Source organism: Erinaceus europaeus, chromosome 9 (assembly GCF_950295315.1).
Source record: "Erinaceus europaeus chromosome 9, mEriEur2.1, whole genome shotgun sequence".
NCBI lineage: Eukaryota > Metazoa > Chordata > Mammalia > Eulipotyphla > Erinaceidae > Erinaceus > Erinaceus europaeus.
Genome location: NC_080170.1, coordinates 67,629,362 through 67,647,546, shown reverse-complemented (window position 1 = coordinate 67,647,546; position 18,185 = coordinate 67,629,362). Strand labels below are relative to the sequence as shown.

General features: G+C 48.1%; 1 protein-coding gene and 1 pseudogene across 1 annotated transcript; both read left to right on the top strand.

Annotated features, from left to right (window-relative positions):
- The first annotated feature begins 758 nt into the window (after positions 1–758).
- Positions 759–6,201, top strand: LOC103128077 (intelectin-1-like). The gene is made up of 8 exons (XM_060198149.1): positions 759–889; positions 1,084–1,147; positions 1,850–1,951; positions 2,647–2,894; positions 3,201–3,359; positions 3,785–3,905; positions 4,864–4,967; positions 5,975–6,201. The coding sequence occupies exons 1-8, from the start codon at positions 878–880 to the stop codon at positions 6,125–6,127; spliced, it is 963 nt and encodes a 320-aa protein (XP_060054132.1). The 5' UTR covers positions 759–877; the 3' UTR covers positions 6,128–6,201.
- Positions 6,202–11,133: 4,932 nt separating this feature from the next.
- On the top strand, positions 11,134–17,141 carry LOC103128079 (intelectin-1-like; annotated as a pseudogene).
- Positions 17,142–18,185: the final 1,044 nt, after the last annotated feature.

Genomic DNA, 18,185 nt, shown 5'->3' with positions numbered 1-18,185 from the left:
CCATTTTATAAATAAAAATTTAAAAATGAAAGAAGTATAGAGCTGTGTTTAATATGTTGTTCTGGGTAGTGGTAGATAATATAATGCTTATGCAAACAGGTTCTCCTGCCTAAGGCTCCATAGTCCCAGGTTCAGTCCCACCAGTTCAACAGTTGAACAGCGCTGTGTTAAAATGTGTGTGTGTGTGTGTGTGTGTGTGTGTATTTGTTCTGGCAAAATTTTGTAGACTCTAGATTACTCCAGACATGTAGCGATTAAAACAAGGAAGCTACAGTGAACTTCAAGTACTGGTTCCTGTTGGCACAGAGCCCAGCGGAGGTTCTGCAGGGAGCAGGAATGTCATGGTTGGGAGTCAGGGTGGCTCATGAAGAAGGCCAGACAGACAGATATGTGAATTTTTCACAGACATGTCTCAGAGGTGCTGGATCCCTTGATAGAGGGAAGGGAAGGTACAAGGAAGAGATAAAGGTCCCACCATTCTGGTCTGATGCCACCTGTCACACTGTGTGACTCTGACAAATCACCATGTCCTCCTACTGTGTGATGTCACCTGTGTGGCCAGGCTCTCAGCTCCTCCCCAGCTGTCATGGGTCCTATCTTATTCTCAGGAGTTTTTATCCAGGTACTTCAAAAAAAAAGGACATGAGGGAGGGGCCTGCAGGCTGAGGAACAGGGAGAGGCAGGGAGTGGGTGTGGTTGTCCCCATAAATAGCCCAGCACAGTCCCCAGAGCAGCACCTCTGCACAGGAGTGCAGAGCTCTGAGTGAGACTTCACCTGGCAGGGACTCTCAGCATCTGGCTCCTGGGGGCAGGCAGGAGGGAGAGACTCTGATGGGAGGATATTCTGACCCAGACCAAACCTGTGTGTGGATCAGAGATGGAAGCTCAGGTGGGGGCTGGCCTGAGGGTGGGGACCATCTACTGGGCTTTGCAGGCTATCTCAGGCTGGGCTGTCCTAGGAGGTTCCAGAAGGCCCACAGGCTCCTCACATAGTACTGTGAGTTGCTGGTTATAATGTCAGGGATGACTTGGAGGGGTCACAGAAAGGTCAGCCAGTGACCCTGTGTTTCTTGCTCTGTTTAGAGGGTCCTGGTAAGATGCTGCTTCCTGCTGTTCCTCACTGTGACCACCAGGGGTGAGGGCACAGGTGAGTCCCTGTGCATAAGCCAATAGCCCCTCTGTGAGCTCAGGATAGGAGGTGGGGGTGTGGAGCCAGGAGGGGAACTGTATGCCGTCATTCAGGTATGAGGGGAGGAGTAATGGGATATCCTGAAGCCCCACTGACCACAGTCATGAGCTGAGTCCTGTGTTTGACACTTTTCTTTCTGGGCCTGCGCAGAAATTATCAGTTTGTGAGTTTTGGGTGCCCTAGGACTCATCTCTGTGGCTCTATGAGGCTAAGAGCATTCACAAGTGTGTTGCAGAGGACCAGTCCCCTCTCAAGTCCTGTGGTTCTTGTGGTGTCATCTCAAGACACAGGGACAGGAGGTCGGGCGGTGGCGCAGTGGGTTAAGCGCATGTGGCGCAAGGTGCAAGGACTGGCGCAAGGATCCCGAGGGAAAAAAAAAGAAGAAAAAAAGACACAGGGACAGCTGGTGGGCATAGCTGTATCCAGGGACCACCTCCTCTCACTTTACCTTTAATAGGCCCACAGTGATGAGAGTTGTCACCAGTTGGGTGAGGGGAAAATTCCATGTTAGACTGGACAGAGTCAGAGAGATTAACAGAGAGAATCTGTAACCTGGGGATCAGTGCACCTGCTGAGCAGGGACCTGGACAGGCTGAGTTGGTGCCTGGAGGAATGGCGTCACCTGACTGGATCTCATGAGAGGAGTCCTTGCTCTTCTAGCTGAAACCCTGACTAGTGGCTGGAACCCAAAGGACAAAGGCAGAACCACGCCACAGTATCGCAGCTGCAAAGAGATCAAACAGCGCTGTCCTAAAACAGATGGTGAGGGAGTCGGGCTGTAGTGCAGCGGGCTAAGCGCAGGTGGCGCAAAGCACAAGGACCGGCATAAGGATCCCGGTTCGAACCCCGGCTCCCCACCTGCAGGGGAGTCGCTTCACAGGCGGTGAAGCAGGTCTGCAGGTGTCTATCTTTCTCTCCTCCTCTCTGTCTCCCCTCCCTCTCTCCATTTCTCTCTGTCCTATCCAACAATGACAACAACAATAATAACTACAACAATAAAAAAAAACAACAAGGGCAACAAAAGGGAATAAATAAAATTAAAAAAAATTAAAAAAAACAGATGGTGAGTAGGGACCCATGAGTGTCCCCCATCCCCATGGCCAAGCACATCTAGCCCTACCATGAGAGGCCCTTGTACTGCATTTGGGAAATCCAGGAATAACTGAGGAATCTGAATGTCACCAGTAACAGTGGCATTCCCATCTGACTCAGTAGTTCTGGTGCTACTTAGCATGGTGGCACTGAGGGAAGCACTAACCACAGGGAGACACCATCATCCTTCCCAGCATGTCTGATGAATAACACCTTGTGAGTTTCCAAGGACAAAGGCTCTCCTGCCTCTGCCCAAAAAACCTCCTTCTCATGGGGAGGCCATGTGTGGGGACACAGGAGATGCTGTGTTCTGGGCCTGGGTGACCACACACTCAGACAGGGCGCCTTGGGCTCTCCCTCTGCAGATGGCCTATATACCCTTCACACTGAGAATGGGGCCATCTACCAGACCTTCTGTGACATGACCACGGATGGTGGTGGCTGGACCCTGGTGGCCAGTGTGCATGAGAACCACTTAGCAGGCAAGTGCACTGTGGGTGACCGCTGGTCCAGTCAACAGGGCAGCCGGGTGGACAATCCAGCTGGTGATGGCAACTGGGCCAACTACAACACGTTCAGATCTGCAGACGGGGCCACCAGTGATGACTACAAGGTGAGAATCATTCTCCAGACCCTTGGGGAGAGTGAGGGAGGATGAGGCTGAGCACTCCAGGTAGATGGAGGAATGGAGATGGGGTGGAGAACAGGGGAGAGAGGAAGACATCTCTCCATGTGCTGATCACAGATTCTTTCAGCCAGGTGTCCAGGATCTGAGGGTGTGAGGTTCTTATCACCAGAAGGGGAGTGCCTTTGCACTGTGGCTCTATGCCCTATTAGAGGAGCGTCCCAGGCTCCCTTGACACTGTATGTATGGTTGCGGTTGGAATGTAATTCCCAGACTGGTGTTTATCACTTGCAGAATCCTGGCTACTTTGACATCCAGGCCCTGGACCTGAGCATCTGGCATGTCCCCAACGAGTCCCCTTTGTCTTCTTGGAGGAACAGCTCCCTGCTGAGATACCGAACTGACAACAGGTTCTTCCAGGACCAGGGACACAATCTCTTTGGGATCTACCAGGTACCTGAGTACAGCTGGGGACATATTTGGGGAAGAGGAAACCAGGTGTTGGGGTGGGGAGTGAGGTGGATCTAGAGGCCTCCATTAGTGTCTGTTTCTCTCACACACACCTTAACTAAGTATGCTTCTCTCAGCAACTAAGCCAGGAAGGACAGGGAGAGAAGAAGAGGCTTGGAGTGTGGGAGACATGACCATGGGGGATATATATATATCAAGACTGTTTTCTGTCAGAGGAGAGAAAGAGAGAGAATCAGAGGTTCACTCCAGCACCTGTGATGCTAGGGATCCAACTCAGGACCCCCTGCCTGAGAATTCAATGCTTTACCCACTGTGCCACCTACAGGTCATGAGACCAATTTCAGAGTATTGATCCCACTACAACAGTGTCTACTATTTTCCTCACCATCTCTCTGTGTTTCCTGCAGAAATACCCAGTGAAGTATGGAATAGGATCATGTCCAACTGACAATGGCCCAGCTGTTCCTGTGGTCTACGACTATGGTGATGCTAAGAAAACTGCCTCTTATTATTCGCCCTACGGTCAGGGTGAGTGTTTGGTTCAAAATCCCAACTTCAATGTTCTCTCTACACTTGGGGAAAATGGTTTGAAAGTGGTTTAAAAGAATCAGTTGATGGACTGGCAAAATAGTTCACCAGGATAGAACACTGCTTTGCCTTGCACATGACTCAGGTTCAAGCCTGGCCCTCACCACATTGAAGAAAACTTCAGTGCTGTGATAAAATGAATTTTTTTTAATTTTGCTTTGTCCTCCCTTTTGTTGCCTTTGTTGGTATTTTTATTGTTGTTGTAGTTATAATTGTTGTTGGATAGAACAGAGAGAAATGGAAAAAGGAGAGAAAGACAGAAGGAGAGAGAAAGATGAACACCTGCAGACCTGTTTCACTGCCTGTGAAGCAACTCCCCTGCAGGTGGGGAGCTGGGGGCTCGAACCAGGGTCCTTACGCTGGTCTTTGTACTTCGTGTCATGTGCGCTTAAGCCACTGTGCCAGGACACTGTCCAAGGTTATTACTGGAGCTGGATGCCTACATGATGACTCCACTGTTCACTGCAGCCATTTTTTCACTCTTGTCTTATGATAGAGACAGAAATATAAAGGAAGAGGGAGAGAGAGACTGAGAGAGGAAGAAAGATGGAGAGACCTGCACTGCTTATGAATCTTTTCCCCTGCAGGTGGAGACCAAGGGTTTGAACCTGGGTCTTCATGTGTAGTAATGTAAGAACTCTACCAAGTGTGCCACTGTCTGGCCCTTAACCTACCACCAATTTTTCTTTTTCTCACTCCACCACCTCCTCTCCCTTCCAAAGTCAGAACCCTGATGGCCAGTGACTGCTTACAGAGGAACTAGCTCCTCTCACCACCACCCCTCAAGGCTTTGCAGTCAGGGTACAACAGGAACAGCTGGGCAGGGACTCTCTGCTAATCACAGGAAAGCAGATTTCAGTTCCTTCTCCTGACCCTTCAACCTTCTCTTCTTTCCCAGGGGAGTTTGTGGCTGGATTCATTCAGTTCCGCGTGTTTAACAATGAGAAAGCTTCCAATGCCCTGTGTGCAGGCATGAAAGTCACTGGCTGCAACACGGAGTTTGTGAGTTTGGGGAAGAGACAAACACCTCAAGAGAGGGGGGGCAGGAGAGGGAGGGAGGGAGAGAGAGAGAGAGAGAGTCTTTTCATACTCAGTCTATAAGCTCCTCACTGTCACAAGCACAGGTCTGCACATGCCCACAGAAAGGCAGGCAGTCAGGGAGGGAGGGAGAGGAGAGACAGAGGCAGAGAGAGAGAGAGAGAGAGCACTGAAACTTCCTTCAGTGTGACAGAGGTCAGGTCAAAGTTGTATCATACACATGGCAAAGCAGTGCACTATCCAGGTGAGCTATTTTGCCAGCCCATCAACCAATTCTTTTAAACCACTTTCCCCAAGTGTAAAGGGAGCTATTTTGAATTGTTTTGCCAGCTGGGGTACTTTTTCAGCCCTAGTCATGAATTTTTGACCAGGCTAAAGGAATATACATGGATATAGTGATCAATAGTTTTTGACATAAGAAAATAAAGTTACAGAAATGAGAGTAAAAAATATCTTTGAATGTGTGAGGGTGATTGGGTGCTATCAGTTTAGACAAGGTGAGGAACTGGCAGAAATGACCCCTTCTGTGGGCCTATGGGAGGTCTAGAAAGCTGGGAGAGTCCAGGTGGAGGCACTCAGGGGACAGGTAGAGATGGGTCTCAGGCGGGATGCAGAACTGGAGTCTCAGACAAGCAGGAGTCACTGGTAACAGGGACAGGGGACAGGAGCTCAATTCCAAGAAGAGAGGAGCCCCAGCAGAGAAGGGGTGAGGACTGAGCCCTGAGGGGCAGCACTGAGGGGACGGATGAGGAAAAGGGGTGTGTAGGGCTGAGAAGAATGTGGGGGATCAAGGCAGTGAGGACAGGGGGTCCACAGAACCCACTGGGGAGAGGGAAGTTGGGAGGAATGCCCAGTCCTATAAGGAGGAGGAGGAGAAAGAGAAGGAGGAGACAGGATCAAGAAGCCAGACCTTGAGGGTCCCACCTGTGTGGGCAGCTGATCCTCCCTGTGTCTCTCCTTCCTGCTCCCAGCACTGCATTGGTGGAGGAGGCTACTTCCCAGAGTGGGATCCCTGGCAGTGTGGGGACTTCTCAGGCTTTGACTGGCATGGATATGGGACTCACACTGGCTGGAGCAATAGCCGCAACATCACAGAGGCTGCTGTGCTCCTGTTCTACCGCTGAGAGCCCTGAGCTGGAGACCTGAACCATCTCCTCACCTCCATTATCAGGGATGAAAAAATAAATAAATAAATAAATGCCAACAAGCAACAGCAAAGAATAAGTTCACCAGTTGTATGATTTTTTAATTCATGGCTATGTGTTTCTTTGCATTCTCTCTTCAACTTGCTTACAACCATGGGGTTAATATGGAGAAGCAGACCTATCATTTTGGCAGATGTCAACTTCATGGTTCTGTATATGGAATGTCTGTCTCAAGGACCTCAGAACACAAGTATGTTCTCTCTCTACAAGGCTAGAATGGAATTTGAGGACATGAAAAGATGTCATGCTAATAATGCCTACCATACTATCATTTCAAAATAAGCAACTTAAAGTGGGCCTGGGGCATAGCATGATGGTTATGCAAACAGACTCTTGTGCCTGAGTCCACAAGGTTCCAGGTTCAATCCCCAGAACCACCATGAACCAGAGCTGAGTAGTGCTCTGGTTAAAGTAAATCAGTCAGTCAGTTAATTAATAATAGCAAACAACTTAAAGATGACTATTATATAGAATTTGAAAAAAGGAAAGAAGGAGAAGCAATAAACGGGATTTTGCACCAGTGGTAAAGCACCCAACTTTCATGCGTGAGACCCTGAAGTCCCAGGCTCAATTCCCATCAGGCATAAGGCAGAGCTGGTCAGTTCTCTGGGCAAAAATAAACAGATAGGTAGACAAGAAAAAAAATCAGTGTAACTACTTCCATTTTTTGTGTATTTTTCCAGCCTGGACAGTCAGGAGAATCACCTAAAAATTATTGGCTACCACTTCCGTCATGGGTGTTGGTGTTACCCCAAATCAATCAGGAACACCTCCACTGTAGGATGTCCTACAGTTGGGAGCAGTCCTAACATCATCCACCAGGAGGGAGCAGCAATCCTCAGAGAGAGGGTTCAGCCCTGAGAGCTGTCCCAGTCCACCAGTTCAGAAGCCACCACCAAATCCTGGCATGACCTGTGCTTCCAACTATCTATTGTACAGAGAAGATTCTAGCAACCCCCTTGTTGCTTTCAACCCTTTTGCTTGAGCAGGTCACAGCAGTCAGAAATCTATGTCACTGTGAGATTAGGGGACTATCACAGAAGTCCCCACTCAGGAGTGGCCAGTGGAACTTTTCTTCCTTTCCCCCTGGGCAGTCTTTGATGGCAGAGCCATGTTTCCTCTGATCACTTGGTCCCATTGTCACTGTGATGCCAGGCAGGATGAGGATTAGTGCTTTCTGTTTGTTTGATGGTGAAGCCTGCCCTGGTATAATCATGGTAACAGCCCAACAGTGAGTGTCCCTTAGCACTGGGCCTTCCTAAAGTGCTGGGGTCAGGGGACACTCAAGTGTGTATGTTAGAGCCACCCAGAGGCAATGCTCTTAACCCACTGTTTGCAGTCTGAAACAGTCCCTGTGTCCTGTGACACAGGGAGTCAACAAACATCAGGAAATTCCAGAGGAAAAGAGCAGAGACTCCTGAGAAGGAAGGACCTCACACACCAAAGCCACAGCAGAGCCAGCATCCAGGATAAGGTCATCAGAGGATAGGTGGGTCCCTCAGTGTCACCCTCTGTCCTCCTCAACCTAGTCTCCCATTAGCTCAGAGGGACAGTAGTTGCAGGTGGCATTAAAATATGGTGTCACTGGCCATCTCCATCAGAAACAACATAATGACCTCTTTGTGGGTTCCTATAGAACCTTGCCCTCCATGTGGATCAACAATGGTAGGGACTATTCCATTCTCCAAAGGGAGGTTGGATAGTTTACTCTGCCTACCACCTGAGGAAGATGGGTCCTGAAACTGATGCAGCCTGGAATGTTCCTAGCTGTGACCTACAGGGATATAGAGGTCACGTTGTCTCCTGTGCTGACTATGGCCCCCAAATCAAATTGATGGTGTTTACAGTTAACAATATTTATAAACTTTTCCCATATTTGGGAGCTACTCTCTTCCCTGATACAGCTTTCTGGTCCTTTGTCCAACTATTACACCATCTCCCCAGACAGTAACTTGGGACCACTTGCATATGAGTAGTCAGACTCAGGCAAAAACTCTTAAAGTGATGGGCCCCTTGGAATATACCTGAAACAGACCTATTAGCTTTTTCCAAAACGAAGATCCCAATCTTCATCTGCAATATCCTTGCCTTTAGGCTCATGATTAGTCAACAATTTGTTCTGCTTTATATCTTATCTCTTTTTCAGCCACCAGGTTCCAGAGGCTACCATGATGTCAATCTGACTCTTCTGAGCAGATGACACCAACAATGTGTCCTGGAGCCCCACCTCCCCAGATCCCTGCCCCACTAGGGAAAGAGAGAGACAGGCTGGTAGCATGATTGACCTGCCAAAGCCCATGTTCAGTGGGGAAGCAATTACAGAAGCCAGACCTCCCACCTTCTGCACCCCATAATGATCCTGGGTCCATACTCCCAGGGGGATAAAAAATAGGAAAGCTTTCAAGGGAGGGGATGGGATACAGAGTTCTGGTGGTGGGAACTGTGTGGAATTGTACCCTTCTTATCCTATGGTCTTATTAATATTTCCATTTTATAAATAAAATTTTTTAAATATATGGTGTCAATGAAAGCATGTAACAAATGGAGTAACTCCTTGAAATCCATTTGGCAATAATATCAAAGACAAAAACCTACAAACTTTATGACCCTGCCATTCCATTTCTAAGATTTGAACTATAATAAATAATTAAAAAGAAGTTCATATGCAGCCATAGTAATTTCTAAAAAAAAGTACGTGTGTGTGTGTGTCACTGAGAACATATAACTCCAAGGCAGGTCCTGCTCAGGTACTGTGCAGGGAAATTTTAGAAGGTTCCAACTGCTCACTGCTAATGATGGCTTTGTTTTTTCCAGAATACAACTCAGCTCTTGTCTCATGGTGGTGCTAGGGATTAAACCTGGGACCTCTAAGCCTGAGGCATGAAAACTTTTTTGTTTAACTATTATACTATCTCCCCAACACCTAACTATGATTTCAAACAGAGGAGGCAGAGTACTTAAGGACTCACATTTTCATCTCACTCCCACCCCAGAACCAGAGTTTCTGAAGGTGCTCTAGCCTTGACTAAGCAGTGCCTTTTGGACACACAGCTGGAGGTGGCTGTGAGAGCCTTTCTGCTGAGGAACTTGTTCAGGGCTCACACCTGCCTGTCACAGGGTGGTTTCAAGGGCCATGTCCAGTCATTGTCTCATACCAACAGCATTGGTGTCTTTTCAGCTTTTCCTTTATGAACTTGCCCTTTTCCCCAATGCTTGAGATGTTTCTTAGGGTCTATTAAATGTGTCCCCCAGGCTGCATTCTGTGCCCCAAGTAAGCACTTCTGTGTTTCAGCAGACCAGGTGTTGTTCCAGATGATGATCCCTTCAAGGAGCTGAGAGTATTTGCTTTGTCATTGACACATGTGGTAGGTTTCACGCAGGGCTGGAGGCAGGGGTGTTGGTGGGGCTCGTGGGGTTGGTGGGCTGGACAAAACTGTCCCTGCCATTAAGGTTTTAATTTATTTATTTTGCCTCCAGGGTTATCACTGGGCCCAGTGCCAGCATGGGCCCACTATCCTGATAGCAATTCTACTTTTCTTTTTCTTAAACACACACAGAGAGAGACACACGTGTGTATATGAGTGTATATATATACACATATATATGCTAAACATATATATGTGTGTGTCTAGACAGAGAGAAACGAAGAGGCAATGAGAAGATAGAGAAAGAGAGAGACAGAGAGACACTATACCACAGCTTTCCCACTCATGAAGCTTTCCTCCTGTAGGTGAGGACCAGGGGCTTGAACTCAGGTCCTTGAGCACTGTAACAGTCCTTGTGCACTGAACCAGGGCACCACCACCTGAGCCCCCTCTGTTTCTTTTTTATATAGACTGAGGAACAGAGAGAAATATAGAGGGAGAAAGACAGAGTGTAGGAGAGTCATCTGTAACACTTCTATAACACTCGTGAAGCTTTCTCCCTATAGATGAGGATTAGGGTCTTGAACCATGTCTTCTCACATGGTAATATGTGTGTTCTACTGGGTGTGCTACTATCCAGCCCCTGATTAAAGACTTTAAAGGGAACACAAGTCTCCAAACACAGAGAGGGCTGAAGCAGAGAAGCACAATGTCCAAATAATCTGTGTGACCCATGGCTGGTGTCCCTGGGAAGGACAGTCACATTCGGGGGGGAGGGGGTGATGTGGTGCTGTCACTCTGCTCTGGCTGTAGTGAGAACACCCCCTCTCAATGACAGTCCACACCATATAGCAGCAAACACTTCAACTTTTATGTCATTAGCTCTTAAAATCATTAGAATAAACTACAAATGTGTGCGTGTGTGTGTATGTGTGTGTGTGTGTATAAAGAATATCAAAGGTGGAGTGAATAGAGTGAGAGTGTCACAGGTAAATCTAAGTAAAGGGTGTGTGTGGCAGGGGTTGAGCTTGTTTTATATTTTCAGTGTTTTATCAAACATATGAGCATGGCAGTGAATGTGCCAATGAAGCAGTAGTGAGCTACATGGCAAAATCTAGGGAAGGTTCAGGAGGGAGCAAAGCTGTGAGGGCTGGGAGTCAGAGAAGTTCATAGAGAACTGTTAGATGGAAATGTGAATTTTGCACAGACATGTGTCAGAAGCTCTGGAGCCCCTGAGGAAGGGAAGAGGAAAGGATACAGGGAAGAGCTGAGGGTCCCACCATCCTGGTCTGATGCCACCTGTCACACTGTGTGACTCTGACAAATCACCATGCCTTCCTCCTGTGTGATGTCACCTGTGTGGCCAGGCTCTCAACTCCTTCCCCAGCTGACATGGGTCCTATCTTATTCTTAGGAGCTTTTATCCAGGAAAATTAAAAAGAAAGGACATGGGGGGAGGGGCCTGCAGGCTGAGGAACAGGGAGGGGCAAGGAATGGGTGTGGTTGTCCCCATAAATGGTCCAGCACAGTCCCCACAGCAGAACCTCGGCACAGGAGTGAAGAGCTCTGAGTGAGACTGCACCTGGCAGGGACTCTCAGCATCTGGCTCCTGGGGGCAGGCAGGAGGGAGAGACTCTGCTGGGAGGAGGGTGATTCTGACCTAGACCAGACCTGTGTGGGGAGCTGAGATGGAAGCTCAGGTGGGGGCTGGCCTGAGGGTGGGCTTAGAGATGTGGCCCATACACTGGGGTTTACAGGCTGTCTCAAGCTGGGCTGTCCCAGGAGGTTCCAGAAGGCCCACAGGCCCATTACATAGCACTGAGTTTCTCCTGATTGGTCAGGGGTGAGGGTGGCGGGGGAACAGGAAGATCAGCCAGTGACCCAGTGCCTCTTGCACTCCTTAGAGGACCCTGGCCAGATGCTGCTTCCTGCTATTCCTCTCTGTGGCCACCAGGGGCCAGAGCTCAGGTGAGTCTTTGGGGCCACAAGTAGGAGGGTAAGAGATGCCTAAATTCTGACCCAGGGGGTTGTAAAAGATGACAGATTCACACTGATAGTTGGTTTAATGGTATCCTAGGTGTGATGTTGGTTCCCCTGGGTCAGTCACGTGTGGTCTGGCGTGACTTCAATTTGTCTTCTGGCCTCATCTGTACCTCTGTGCAAGGACAAGGCACAACCTGGGGAAGATTGGGTCCCCTCCCTGCTCCTGCTGCTTTGTGGCTTTGAACTTGATGTCCTGGGAGAGCCAGTGGTCAGATGTACATCCACACAGCCCCCCCACCATCAACTGCCACCATGATGAGACTTGTCATTACTTAGTGAAGGAACAACTTAGCACTGTCTGGACAGGGAGCCAGAGGGTCTGAGGAAAGAACACAGGCTTGAGGGCTCACCAAAAAATGCTGAGGATGTAACATAGGCAGTGCTGGAGCCGGTGGCTAGAAGAGCTGGTGCCCCCTCAGGAGATAACATGTCATGTGCTCTCATTCCTCCGGCTTCTTCCTCCATGGTGACTGGAATCCAGAGAACAAAGACAGAGTCACTCTGCTGTCCTCCCTGCACCGCAGTTGCAAGGAAATCAAAGAGCACTGCCCTGGAGCAGGCGGTGAGTAGAGACCCATGGGGCCTCTCCCTGAGGCCTGGCTTAGCCAGACACAGCTAAGCTGGAGGAGAAAAAAGCACCTGCAGGTCACTTTACCCAGCTCAGCTCCACTTGGGAGACTCCACAGGGACAGTGAGGCTCAGTGTGGAGCCCAGTCACAGTGGTAGTACTTCATCTTGGGGACTCATTCACTATTTAAAAAGATGGGACACCATCCCATCTTTTTAAAATATACTTTTAATTATTTATTTCAATATGAACATAGAGAATGATACAGAGGAAGACCAGAGAACTTTTCAGTTCTCACTGATGGTGATGCTGGAGATAGAACCTCAGACCTCAGAGATTCAGAGCTTCAGGCAGGAGAGACTTTATATAGCCACTGTGCTGTCTTCCCAGACTCCAACATCCTATATTTTTAAGCATGTCTGTTGTACAATCTCTTGTGAGTTTCCTTGATCAAATGCTCTCCTGCATCTGCCCATACATGACCCCCAGAGAACCTTCTTCCACACAGGGACACCATGTGTGGAAATAAAGGAGGTGCTGTCCCCTCCCAGCCCTCTTGTCCTGGGCCTGGGTGACCACAGCACTCAGACAGAGGACTCTAGACTCTCCTGTCTACAGATGGCCTGTATACCCTTCGCACTGAGATTGGGATCACTTACCAGACCTTCTGTGACATGACCATGGATGGTGGTGGCTGGACCCTGGTAGCCAGTGTGCATGAGAACTTCTTGGCTGGGAAGTGCACAGTGGGCGACCACTGAAGCAGCCAGCAGGGCAAAAGTCGACCCAACTACCCAGCAGGTGATGACAACTGGGCCAACTACAACATATTCGGGTCTGCAGAAGGAGCCACCAGTGACGACTACAAGGTGGGGCCACTTTGGGGAGAGTGAGAGAGGATGAAACTGAGTACCCCAGGCACAGAGAGAGATGAAGATGGGGGTGGAGGACTGGTGGGGAGAGGAAGATATCCCTCCATGTTGGTGGATCACAGCTTCATCATACAGGGTGTTAGGAGACCTTGAGAGCAAGGGGTCCTTTTCATGAGAAGGGCCATCTGCCCCACTGGATTGATGCTCTGGTCTCTAGACCATCCTTGGGCTTTGTGTCTGTTGCTTTGCAGAACCCTGGCTACTATGACATCCAGGCCAAGAACCTGGGCATCTGGCATGTCCCCAACAAAACTCCCCTGTTTTCCTGGAGGAACAGCTCCCTACTCAGATACCGCACTGACAATGGCTTCTTCCAGGACCTGGGACACAATCTGTTTGGCGTCTACCAGGTACCTGGGGTTCTGGCTAGCAGGTGTGTTCCTCATGAGTAGAGCAAAGTGTTTTGGAATGAGGACTTAAGGGACTCTGCTTATGATCACTATAAGGAGACAGCTCTTGTTTAGTTTTCCTTGGTTTCAATATGAATCCATATGTAGTTCTCTTAGGCAAGGAAAAAAATTGGGAATGGATGGGAGAGAGGAGAAGAGTTTGGGTTATGATAGAGCCAACATGGGGAAGAAGTCACTATAATAAGACTCATTTCAGTGGGTTGGCTGTGGTGCTCCTGGTTTAGCACTCACATGATCATGTGCAAAGGCCTGGGTTCGAGGTTCCTTCCCCCACCTGCAGGGGGGAAGCTTCACAAAAGTTGAAATAGTACATCAAGTGTCTCTCTCTCTCTCTCCCTACTTCCCCCTCCTCTTGCAGTTTCTCTCTGTCCTATGGAATAAAAGGAGGAAAAGGGGAAAATAGCCAACAGGAATGATGGATTCATGGCATTGGCACTAAGCTCCAGCAACAAACCTGGTGGCATAAAGAAAAAAAAAAGACTCTTTTGAATGATGTCATTGAGGAATTAACATCCTCTATCATCTTTATGAGGAATAGTCACCACTGTCCTCTCACAATCTCTCTTGGGGTTTTGCAGAAATACCCAGTCAAGTATGGAATAGGAACATATTTGACTGACAATGGCCCAGCCTTTCCTGTCGTCTATGATTATGGTGATACTCAGAAAACTGCATCTTATTAGTCACCCAATGGTCAGGGTGAGTGCTCCCTAAGCCTCAACATCATTCATCTCTGAACTCTTGGACTAGAAATTGAGGGGCCAGGTGGTGGCGCCTCTGGTTGAATGCACATGTCACCATGATCAAGGTCCCAGCACTTGGTCCCTACCTGCACGTGGTGGACGGGAGCTTCATAAGCAGTGAAGCAATGATACAAGTCTCTCTCTCTCTCTCTCTCTCTCTCTCTCTCCCTCTCTCGCCCCCTCTCAATTTCTCTCTTCCTATCAAAAAATAAGAAAAGAAAAAGGCCATTGGGAGTGGTGGACTCAACATGCTCAACATTCCAGGACCAAGTCCAAGCAATAATCCTGGTGGCAATGAAGAAAGAGAGAGATAGAGGGGAGAACTAGAAATTGCTACCAGTTCTGAACACTTCCCATATACCAAATCCTCTTCTAGGAGTGTGATGTGATTGTATCACTTACTCATCCACAAAAGACTATGAAACTAAAGTCACCACTACTGTCATTTGTCATTTTATGGGAAATAAAAATTCTCCCTTACCCACCACCTGAAGGGAGCTCTCATAATAAGCTTGTGGTCACAGGGAAGAACCACTAGCAAAAGGGTAAAAAATTCTCATTTTCAGAAGCATTGTTGGTGTTCTTAATGTACACTGTTGGCAAAGCACATCCATCTAGAGAAGGGAAGCCTATTTAGAAAAAGGATAAGTCTCATTCTTTCCACTAGCTACTTTCATGAAAACAGGTAACAGTTGGGAGGTAAAGTTGCAACAGACATGGTTAACAGGGACAAAAAACATTAGTTCTTCCAGGTAGACCTTTGCTTGCCTTTCTGGTAGTCTGGTTTCTCCTGGGTGTTTGGGCAGACCAGGGTGTTCTTTGAGCCCAGCCTTGTCCTCTGCCAGATGGAGAGAAGGCCTCTTCTGGCCAAGGTCAGGGCCAGGGCCAGGGTGACCAGCCTCTGGCAATGAAGGAGCTGGCTCCCCACAGCTGTGGTGCAGCTGGAACTCTGGGCAAGGAATCTGAGCTGGCCCCAGGGAAGCAGACTCCAGCTCCTCTTCTGACACTTGACACTGTCTCCTCTTCTTTTCTAGGGGAATTTGTTACTGGATTTGTCCAGTTTCAGGTGATTAATTATGAAAGAGCTGCCAGTGCCCTGTGCCCAGGCATGAAAGTTACTGGCTCCAACCCTGAGGCTGTGAGTTTTGGAGAAACAAACATCGTGTGTGTGTGTGTTAATTTGTTTGTTTGTTTGTTTGTTTTGAGAGGGGGCAGAAAGAGAGACAACCAGAGCATCACCCTGGCACATACACTGCCAGAACTGGAACTTGGGGCCTTGTGTTTGAAAGTCCAGCACTTTAGCCACTGTCCCAACTCCTAAGCTACCATGTGTATGTTTGCTGACAGCCCCTCCTCTGGCTGTAGCTCCTTGCTGTCATGAGAACAGGTCTGCACCCTCCTGCAAGACTTTCATAATCACACTACACACAGTACCTGCCCCCCCACACACACACACTCAGAGTCACTCTACAACCCAGACTCAGGGGGGCAAAGATGACATGCAGATAATTCCGCAGGTGTAAGCAGTACCAGTAACACAGACAAGAGGGCTCAGGGACACAATGGGATGTAGTGGGAGGGGGGATTCTAATTCTACTAAAGGGACAGACTTTATTCTCCATAGAAGGCCATGCCAGTTCTAAATTAAAAGTTGTATCACCACAAAGACTGTCATGGTAAGTGAAACAATGTTAACAACAAATGACAGATGTGTTCATAATCCTTGGGGTTTGAGAGTCTGGACATCTCTGTCCCCTAAATTTGGAATGAGTACTGCATAATGGGTAGGAGCAAAATCTGAGGCTACAATACCTACAGAAATAAGATTATGCATATTTAAAGTTTTTTTATGAGGGAGGTGGGAGAGAAAGAAAGAGGGAGAAAGAGAGAGAATCACTCTACTGCCTCCAATGCCAAAGATTAAATTGGGACCTCATTCCTGATAGTCCAACATTTTATTCACTGAGTCACCTCCTGGATAGCAGGTCACATATTTCTGGCAAGGTTAAAGGAGACTAGAAGGGTCAGTAGTGTGGTGGATCCACAGCTTTTGACAGCTGATAGATCTAGGGGATGGCTGAAAGGACCTTCAAAATTACTTCTGAGTGCTGTCACTCAGTTATAGCAGGTGGTAAGAAGAGGAGTAATTTGTGTGCAGTGATAGAAATGATCCCTTCTGTAAGCTCCTGGGAGGTCTAGAAAGTTGGGGTATCCAGGTGGAGGCACCCAGGGGGCAGGTGCAGGTAGGTCTCAGGAAGGACGCAGAACTGGGGTCTCAGACAAGCAGGAGTCACTAGTGACAGGGACAGGGGACAGGAGCTCAACTCCTGGAGGAGAGAAGTCCTAGCAGAGAAGGGGTGAAGACTGAGCCCTGAGGGGAAGCACTGAGGGTATGGCTAAGGAAGAAGGGTAGGGAAGGCTGAAAGGGATGGTTGAGAGAACAAAACAGTATGGACTAAAGGGACCTCAGAGCTCACTGGGGGAAAGAAAGGATGGGAGCAGTGGCCAGTCCCATGAGGAGGAGGAGGAGGAGGAGGAGGAGCCAGGACAAGGGAGCTTGACCTTGCAGGTCTCACCTCTGTGGGCAGCTGATCCTCCCTGTGTCTCACTTCCTTTCTCCTAGCACTGCATCGGTGGAGGAGCTACTTCCCAGAGTGGGATCCCTCGCAATGTGGGGACTTCTCTGCCCGTGACTGGAATGGATATGGGGCTCACAGAGGCTGGAGTAGCAGCAAGGAGATCACAGAGGCGGCCGTGCTACTGTTCTACTGATGACAGCTCTGAGCTGGAGCCCTAGACCCTCTCCTCACCCCCATCATCAAGGATGCACATTCCAAATGTTAACAAGGACAATAAATTACACCTGCTTTAAGCTTCTATCTCCATGGATTATTTTGACAAATAGGCTGAATCCTTGAGGGATATCTCTCTAAATTTTCACTATTTTGGTGATTTCTGTTGCCAATATACTGAGTTTGAAGTTTCAGAACCCCACCCCAAGACCCAGAACACAAAACCATCCAGTTCTGAGAGACCCAAGAATTATATTTAAGAACATGATGCTGTTGGCTTCAGCATAAACATCTTCAAGAAGAGCTAGCAGATATACAACTCTGATAAACATCTACTCAAAAGCTCTCAACATAACAACTACAAACCAAGTTCATGGACACAAGACTGGGGAAAACAGCATAATGGTTCTGCAAAATGACTCCCATGCTTGAGGCTCCAAAGTCCCAGGTTCAGTTTCTAACACCACCTAAGCCAGAGCTGAATAATGCTGTGGTTAAATAAACAAATATAAGGATCACATACCATGACAATGTGGGATTTATTGTGGTTTATAGGGGCTCTTTAGTGAGAGTTCTGACCCTCCCTCCCCCAACACACACTAAAAAATGAGTGACTGGGGAGTACACATATGGCCCTTCAGTACACGTATGATGACAGACGATGAAGGGTCTTGGGTGCTATGTAATGTGCAGCCTTTTCTACTAACATTCCTAATCAAGGTGACTGACAGCTAGAATTCCTGCCCTTTCACCTGTTAATATCTTAACCCAGTCTGGGAAAGCTGAAACTTTTCTCTGGCTCAGCTTTTGTATTGCTTTATTTCATCAATCTGGAAAAACCCATTTTTACACATTTACCCCACAGCTATGGTGTAAATGTCTGTCACTATAGCAGCCCCTAAAAAAACAGCCTCCAACAGGGCATCATGTAGAACTCACTAGTTTACCTCCAGCCTTGTTGTTGAGAAGGGGCTTAGATGAAATAATGAAACAAACTGCTAATAATGAAACAAACTGCTAACAGGTCAGCTTCATCTTTCCCAGATGAGAATGTCATCCTACTACACAGAGTATATATGGTGACAATATGTCATGGCCTCCATTCAGACTGAATCAGTGCCACC

What these genes read in the sequence shown, in the direction of transcription:
- LOC103128077 (XM_060198149.1), top strand. An exon ending in GCGCTGTCCTAAAACAGATG is followed by an intron (nt 1,952 to 2,646) that starts GTGAGGGAGTCG and finishes CTCCCTCTGCAG; the next exon opens with ATGGCCTATATACCCTTCAC. An exon ending in TTATTCGCCCTACGGTCAGG is followed by an intron (nt 3,906 to 4,863) that starts GTGAGTGTTTGG and finishes CTTCTTTCCCAG; the next exon opens with GGGAGTTTGTGGCTGGATTC.